At 35.4% G+C, this 8,464-nt stretch overlaps 1 protein-coding gene across 2 annotated transcripts in view; it reads right to left on the bottom strand.

Moving 5' to 3' along the window:
* The window catches only part of FBXO11 (F-box protein 11), a 113,209-nt gene that overhangs the window by 1,310 nt on the left and 103,435 nt on the right, over nucleotides 1-8,464 (bottom strand). For both annotated transcript variants that reach the window (XM_072635651.1, XM_072635652.1), the window contains exons 12-22: nucleotides 7,110-7,327; nucleotides 6,298-6,383; nucleotides 5,759-5,853; nucleotides 4,539-4,661; nucleotides 4,360-4,445; nucleotides 3,704-3,780; nucleotides 3,472-3,615; nucleotides 1,818-1,928; nucleotides 1,334-1,441; nucleotides 686-794; nucleotides 83-181 (exon numbers count right to left, since the gene is read on the bottom strand). In XM_072635651.1, the coding sequence (XP_072491752.1) occupies nucleotides 83-181; nucleotides 686-794; nucleotides 1,334-1,441; nucleotides 1,818-1,928; nucleotides 3,472-3,615; nucleotides 3,704-3,780; nucleotides 4,360-4,445; nucleotides 4,539-4,661; nucleotides 5,759-5,853; nucleotides 6,298-6,383; nucleotides 7,110-7,327 (1,256 nt within the window). The remainder of the gene's footprint in view (nucleotides 1-82; nucleotides 182-685; nucleotides 795-1,333; nucleotides 1,442-1,817; nucleotides 1,929-3,471; nucleotides 3,616-3,703; nucleotides 3,781-4,359; nucleotides 4,446-4,538; nucleotides 4,662-5,758; nucleotides 5,854-6,297; nucleotides 6,384-7,109; nucleotides 7,328-8,464) is intronic.

The raw sequence follows: 8,464 nt of genomic DNA, 5'->3' as shown, positions 1-8,464 counted from the left end.
AAAATGACAAAAGCACCGTTAGCATCAGCACATAAATAAAAAGATCCTAATAACAAAATACTATAACAGTAGGCTTACGTACCTATCATGTCTAATAAATTCTACATCGTGTCCCTGATGGCACTTCTTAATGCAGTTCACACATATGGCGTTACGATCTGTGGTGTTACAAGTATGGCATCTAGAAAGCGTTAAGTACATATTAGTCATGGATTCAGAGAAATTAGATTCACCTTCTGTCACTGAGTTATCTGACTGACTGGCTCTAATCAACTCTGAAGGAGTGGATGGGACATTTATTTTCTAAAACTCCAATGTGTGTTCCAGGGTAAGCTGTGGCACTCCTCTAAACTGATTTTCAGGCTAAATCTTTAATCCAGAAAATACAAAGATACGGCTCTCAGCACACAAGAACCAACTTTTAATTTACTGTAGATTCTCTTCCTGTCCACTACAGAAAGAGTCATCATGAGGGAATGGGGGGCCTGAACTGATTTAAGTACAGAACCAAACCAGATAAGACCTGTTTGAGTACTTGCAGTTGATCAAAGTTGAGCAAGAACAATTTTCTAGTCCAGTTGGGAGGGGGGGCACTGATGACCCCACTGAAGATTTGGAGTGAGGGACCCAATCTAGGAAATTCAAATTACTTTGCTTCCAGAACCCACAAATAATTTGGAAATACCTGTAGAAGTCATGCATGGGATAGCTGGTATAGCTTGATATTTTATATAAGCATTGGCCTCTACTAACAGCCTTTTCTATGGCATCTTGGTTGTTCATTATTTTGTTATCTGCAATAGAAGAAAAATCTATTCAAAATTTTTTTGAATTTTGGTTAAACAAGTAACAAATTTCCACTAAGTTCCACCATGTTGCTTATTAAGGTGACCCACTTCTAAGCTATTTCAGCAAAATGCCACTTAATAACAGCCTTTTCTACTGTTTCCCTAGCATTCTTACTGTTGAAATTATTTCATTGACATATATGTAGTCTTGGATTTGAGTGTTGGTGAGAGATGGTTATCTGAGCATCAGTCTGGTTAACAGTGGAAATGCTCATTACCATATTAGTTGAAGGGTGGTGAAGTTTTTGGCTACACCAACATTGAAAAAGATACTATGCTGTGTAGAGATTATAATCTATGTAGAAGGAAATACCCCAATAAAATCACAAGTCTCTGAAGTAAGAATTAAAAAGGATAAAAATAGTAACAACTAATCTTTTTTTTTAAGGAAGCTTTGACTTTTGAAACTACCTTAGGTCTTTAAAGTGAATACAAGAAAATGACTTCATATTATCAGAGGATATTTTGTGAGATTTCCAATGTACCTTTCATCGTTACATTAACACCAGATGCTAGAAATAAGCCTCCAAACCGGTTGTTAAAAATCTGATTGCCTTCTAGTGTTGCAGTTGCATGATTCGTAATTTCAATACCTGAAGAAGTTAAAAGAGCGTGTTTATAACAGGAACTGAATGACCTTACTAAAAATTATTATAGTGCTTCATAAAATATTCACAAGGGAAGGAAATTCAATGGCTAGTGTTTATGCACACTCAAGGGAAATATCTGTTGAGTATATGTAGCTAGAATAAAACATCCACTTTTACAGTTTGTCACAGGCTACACAATAAGGCTACACACAAAAATTACATTCATTGTGTAAATCGAGTGAGGAGGGAGCAGTGGTCCCAAGGGTAAATGGCACCGTATAATCTTAGTAATATTAGACAAAAGCCAACTATTTAAAATTTGATCAAGTTAAAGATTCAAGACTAGAACACATGGCCTCATGGTTTTATGAATACAAACCTGCAGCAAATCCATCAAATATTCTGTTTTTCCGTAAGACTGGATGACTATTAGTGCTGATAAGTACACCAGCTTGAGCATTTCTGAAAATATCATTCTCTTCAAGGAGACCTATAATAAAATGCCCAGATATTTGTGAATAAAAACTTGGAAACGTAATCAAGAGATTTAAAAACTTCAGGGAAATCTGGGAAGAGAAAGATGGACAATCTCAAGCGAGAAACTCGTTCTCAAGATAACCAAAGTCTATCCAGGATGTATGGGAATGGTGCCAGGCATTACAGGGGCAAGATGATGTGGAGTGATTTTTTGTCAATGGAAGTATTGACAGTATCTTGAGAAATGCTTGGGCTTGAAATTCTTTTAGGTTAGGATTTAATATAAAACTATGTACATGAAAGAAAATTAGGGCTAGAAAGGATCATTGAGCTTTGTTTTACAGAGGAGCAAAGAGCCTGAGCTGAGTTCTTCCACAACACTGACTTTGCTGGTTTGAAAGACAAGGCTAGCTTTAATACGTAGTACAACTCACTAAACTCTCTACCTCAGGTGAGTTTCTAAGAAACTGCAGATCTGTATTCATAAAGGCAGTTTCTTCACCAGTAGTTCCCTTCACCAATGATTATACACATCTGATCAAAGGCATATGAGACTGGGGGGGTTATGAGCTACAACTATCTGACAAAAAAGCTGGCTAGTCTGCCTCTCTGTCACTGGAAGGATTGACCAGTGGTCTCATTAGCACCATACTCACAACACTTTATGGTGAATGGATTTGAAAGCAATACTTTGATGCAAAAAACATTTCCATATATTTACAGACCAGTTAAATTCAAGATTTCTGTAATTTATTAAAATATCAAACCCTCTGTATAGGAACAAATTCTCATGTAGAAAATAGTCATGGAGTCTGGAGTTAAATTTTGGTACTGTGAAATGTCATATTGCAAATTTTAGCAGATAAGGTAGGCTACAGATAAAAATGAAAGATGAAGGGGTCAAATTTTCAGGAACAAAGACCTTGGATATCCTTCAAGATCTGGAATCAATTCCACTGAAATGTTTCATGACACAATATTGATCCAATAGGTTTTATGGTCTTATTTCACTCAACAGTCATTTGTACATATAGACTAGACAATGGATACCCCCACCCCCAAGTGTTTGCATTCTATTAGGAAGAAATAACACAGATACAGAAGAGTAAACACAAAATAAAGCTGGAGGAAGGATTAGGAAACATCTTATGTAGAAGGTGATACTTAAACTGAACGTTAAAGAAAATTACGGATTTTATGAGGCAAAACACTGGTTAGAATTCCAAGGGCATGATGGTGTCACGATGTGCAAGGAATACTGGAGCTAAACCGTGAAAGGGCTTAAAAGTGAAATGGAGGAGGTCAGAGGTAGCTCCTGGAGCTTGTTAGGTGGGGGGAGTGGGGGGCAAGATCTGCTTAAGGAAGATCAAGTTTTGTGGAGGAGAGAATGGAAAAGGGTGAGACACAACAGGGAGCTCAATTAGAAGGCTATTACCATAATCTAAGCAAGAGGTAACAGAGGTCTGATCTAGAGTACCCCTTCCACAAATTATAGTTCATAACCAGACAATCTGTATGAATACAAAAGGATAATAAACATTTGAAATGAAGACTACCTCGGCCTCCATTGAATATACAGATGCCTCCATCTCTTCCATCATGTATTTTATTTCTTCTTAGTGTAGGATTACTATCTGTCTTAATCCAGACCCCAGCCATTGCATTATCAAAAATTTCGTTGTCTTCTATACAGCCTAGACCTAGAGAAATAGACACTGAAATTAAGCTACTGAGGCACTGTTAAAAATATTATTAACCCTGAGAAAAGAAATATGTGAATGAACCTACCAGAATTATAAACTAGAATTCCACCATTCTGGCCTCCCCAGATCTTGTTGCGCCTAATTTTAGGGTTGCTTCCAGTTCTATGGATAAAACAGAAAATACCACTGAAGTGCAAAAAGTTTTTGTTATTTTATGAATAAAGTTACACTTTTTAGAGCTGAGATGGTGACAAAATTTTTAGCTAATCATAGCCACATTTTATTTGTACTTTACAACATATATAAACCAAAATCTAAGAATTCTTGATTATAAACTCTTAGAAACTATAAATAAACTCCCTATATATATTTGGATAATGAATGAATCTACTAGAGAGGTGAGAAAGTTTTAAAGAATGGTCTGTCAGAATTATAACTTTCTCCATTTTTAGCACACTGCAGAACCTCACCCTTTATGCCAGTCTTTAAATATTATTAAAGCATAAAGAGAACAGGTCAGCAGCAACTAGTCTTTGTGCCATCTTTTTGCACATGTGGCATAAATTAGTGGGGACTCCAGATAAAAAGGGAAATGGGAGACAACTATATTTTGCCAAAACTTTAAGTTCTTAAAATTAAGGGACAAGAGGATTAGGTATTAGAGAATATATAAGTCCTTTTACTTCCTCCACTATCTCTAAAACAAAACAAAAAAAAAGAAATCCAGTTGTTTTTTTTTACCTTATTTGAACTCCTGAGTACATATGATTATAGATGTCATTGTCCTCTAGCACTCCATGTCCATTATCATAAAAGTAAACACCAACCTAATATTAAAAAGGAAAATTTTATGTCAAAGAAACAGAAAAATGCTTAAACCAAAAGATTTCCCATCCAACATGCTGAAAAAAAATCCCCACCTGTTTGCCACTGTGTATTCTGTTTCTCCTCAACACTGGAGTACTTCCTGTTGTCACCCAAACTCCAGCCAAAGTATTACTGTAAACTTCATTTTCTTCTATCACACCTTGTCCTTTTTCATGCTAAATAAAAGTCATTATTTACATCAAAATCCATCCACAAACATAAATAACTGTTTAGGAGATCTAAAAACAACATGATTTTTATCTTGGCAGAGAGACAAAGACCACACCATTCATAACTGCTTTTGTAACATCCACCTGAATATCTTGAACCACTGACAATTGTATTGTTAATACTGTTTTGCCCTTCCAACCCTTGAATTATTATTATTTGGGGTGGGGGTGTAAATCAGAGTTAAAGGTCACACAGCTAGGAGGTATCTGAGGCCGCATTTGAACTCAGGTCCTTCTGACTCCAGGGCCAGGAATTATTCTGTAGCAGTAGAAACTTCTCCTTTGCCTTAAATCAATACTGTATTTTCATAAAAGATCTATGCATTTTAAGATTTTAGGATATGACAGAATTTTCATTCTTTAGATTGTTCACAGTTTTAGCAGTATAACTGAAATTAGCCACATCTTAACATCAACTCATCAGTCTTCTCAAATCTATGTCTACTAGATTATAAGCTCCTTGAGGGAAGATGCTGTTCTCATTCATTTCTGACTATCTTAAAGTTCCTCAAAAACATTAAGCACTCATGTGTTGGTTGAATTAATAGAGGATTTTAGTCCAGAGTTAAACAGGTGCCAAAGAAACAATGATAAAAGCCAAACATTTTTTGACTAGTAACAAGTTGCTCAATTATATCTGAACATCAAAACTGGATTTTGTGTTTCCTTTCTTGGGAAAAAGAAAGCAAAGGAAAAGTAGGTAAAAGGCAATTGTGACAATTCTAGCACAAAAAATTATCTGGCTTATCTCAGAGACTTCTACATAACAGCTGCTCCATAACAGGTTGCTGAAGATTTATCTTCTATTAGATAAACCTATTAAGTAAAGAATAAATTTCTTCAGAACACTTTATTTTCTAAAGTCAAAGGGAGAAAATAATTCAATTTTTAAAAATTTGTAAAGTATCTTGTACAAAGATTCTAAGCTGAACTGGGCAAGCAAATGGGAATCCTTGCTGCCCTCAAGGAACCTATAATCAAATGTTAAAAGAACACTTCCCTCATCTTGTATTTAGTTCATAGAATTATGTTCAGTAACTTACCACATAAATCCCACCATGCTGACCATCGTGGATTTTGTTATGTCGAACAATGGGACAACTATTTGTTCTGATCTGAATTCCTGCTAATGCATTACCTGTTGGAAAACATTATGATGTCAAAAAATCTGGGACTCAGTATAAAGGAACTATAAAATAATCTTCCTGTTGTATTTAACATAGATTAGACTCTTAGAGGAGAAGGTCATGAGGAAAAACCCCAAAACAATTAGGGCTAAAGCATTAGAGCTATGAGAAACCAAGCTCATGGGACTGTACTGTACAAAAGAAAGCTAAGAGATAAAAGTTCAGCACAGGACATAATAAGCAGTTCTCTCTGTGTAAAACAATTACTCAGATTATAGTATAAAGTAGTCAAATTGCCCACTGGAAACACAAATTTCCTGATGGAAACACTGGAATGGATTGTCGAGGAAAGTACTGGAATTGTTTTTTGTAGAATCTTTAAAAGGCACAAAGATTTGAAATTCCTTCTGCCCTGCCCTGTTGTGATTTTATGAAACAAAAAATTATCAGCTTACCATAAATGTCATTTCCTTCAATAAGGCCTCTTCCATCACCAAAGATGTAAACTCCTCCTTGATTTCCATTAAATATTGAATTCCCCCTGTAATTGAAATAAATGCATTTGTATATATACATACATACATACATACATATGTGTGTGTGTGTGTGTTTATTTGCTAGTCCTTTTTCATAATCAAATGACAATGGGAAAGTCCTTTTCTATTTATCTTTACAGGTGTAGAAATTTTTTGAATACTAACAATATGCTAGACTAGTAATACTAGCAATGATAGACTAATTTTTGTAACACAAAGTGGAAAGTCATATTTTAAAAATAAACTATGTTTTTTGATAACATAAGAACTTTGTTGTACACATACAGCCAGAAAGACTTGTGCTACTCCTACTTCCTTCCTGTGGCCAAAGAGGGCAGCACACAGCATGAAACATACGGTAATAGATGCGCAATATTTGACTAGAAGCCAGCTTCATCACTGTCTCAGGGATCTTTGAGAGCTGACATACCAAACTGGGAAACGGACATTAGAGGCTGGTGAAAAATTCCCTAAAAGAAAGTTGCTTTTTGGAAACATGGCTTAGATCATTTACATAAGTAACATATATGTACATATACATGTATATGAAAAGAGTTTATTAATTCAGATATATTTAATATTATGCATACAAGGTTTCAGTACTAGCATTTCTGTTACATTACATTTATATATTATGTAATATAACTGAGCCAACATATCTCTTGACTTTCCATATCAATCCCACAGTGAATGGTTTTCCTAAAGTCACTTCCACCCATTAATATAGATACCTTATTGTTGGGTCACTATTTGAGGTAATCCATACACCTGCAAAATTATTTGCATAGATTTTATTCTCTATGAATTGTCCTCTTCCTTTTTCGTGGACATAGATGCCTCCAGTTTGACCATGATGGATTTCACATCGAACTACTGTAGGGTTAGCATAGGCTTTCACTTCAAAGCCTGCTATCCTGTTCCTGTGTATATTACAGCTTTCAAAGTAACCCTGAAAACAGAGAAATTAATTACGTATGTAAAAGATATTTTCTAAAACAAATGGAGCTATTTAAACATTATAAGTTCTCTTTTGAAAACTCCTAATCACATACATTCAGTTACTAACATATTCTGGCCAAGTCCATTCACATATACACAATAGCTAGCAGTCTGGTGGCCCAAAGTTGTTCCCTGCTATCACTTAGAATGATGGTGCCATGACTGCATAACCAACAGTAGTGTAAGGAAAGCAAAAGGAAGCAGAGATGGTAAACTCTTTGAATGTAGGGGCCCAGTTTAGCATAATGGATTGAAAGCCACTCCTTCAGTCTGGAACACCAATGTTCCAATCCCATGTGTGACACATGCTGACTTGTAATAAAAAGTAACTCAACTGATATTTACATAGGTCTTTTATTTTTACAAATATCTCTTTTTGATCCTCATAGCAATCCTGTGAAGTAAGTGCTACTGTTGCTCAAATTTTATAGAAGAGGATACTGTCTCAAGAGAAGTTAAGTGATTTGGCTTGTCAAAAAGATAGTAAGTAGTTGAGGGAGGACTTGAATAAAACCCTGTCTTTCTGAAGGCAAGAAGCACCTTTTCTTTTATAATGCTGGACAAATAAATCACTTAACCACTCATTGCCTCAGGAATTCTTTAAAAATATAAATTGCATACCTATGTATATCAGGGTTAGGAATTACTTTACCAGGAGTTATTTATACCTAAAAATCCAAAGTCACCCACCATTCCACTAAAAAAAAAAAAATTACCCAGCACCTAGCAGAGTGCTTTGTAAATAAAAGCCACTTATTACTATTTGTTGGATGAGGGTAAATTCTTTTTCTTAAGTAAAATTTTACTGATACTTTATTTTTAATTACATCCCTTCCACACAGAAGACATTAATAAAACAGGGGTAGGGAAAGAATTCAGCAATATGCTGAATCACATCCAGGGTCCCCCACCTCTGCAAAGAAATGGATGCAAAGGGGGTTAATTACTAAAGAGTAAATTCTAAAGCTATTCCTTTCTTTTCATCATAGCTCCTGGTCCTACTCCTACTAGAGGCAGTATCACTGTCCAACTCCACATCTCAGAGCTCTTGGGAAAAAAATACCTAGAACAGGCTAAGTTAGCCTAT

The sequence above is a fragment of the Notamacropus eugenii genome, chromosome 1, assembly GCF_028372415.1.
Source record: "Notamacropus eugenii isolate mMacEug1 chromosome 1, mMacEug1.pri_v2, whole genome shotgun sequence".
Classification (NCBI taxonomy): domain Eukaryota; kingdom Metazoa; phylum Chordata; class Mammalia; order Diprotodontia; family Macropodidae; genus Notamacropus; species Notamacropus eugenii.
Note: the sequence above shows the minus strand (reverse complement) of the source record. Positions and strands in the feature narration are given on the sequence as shown.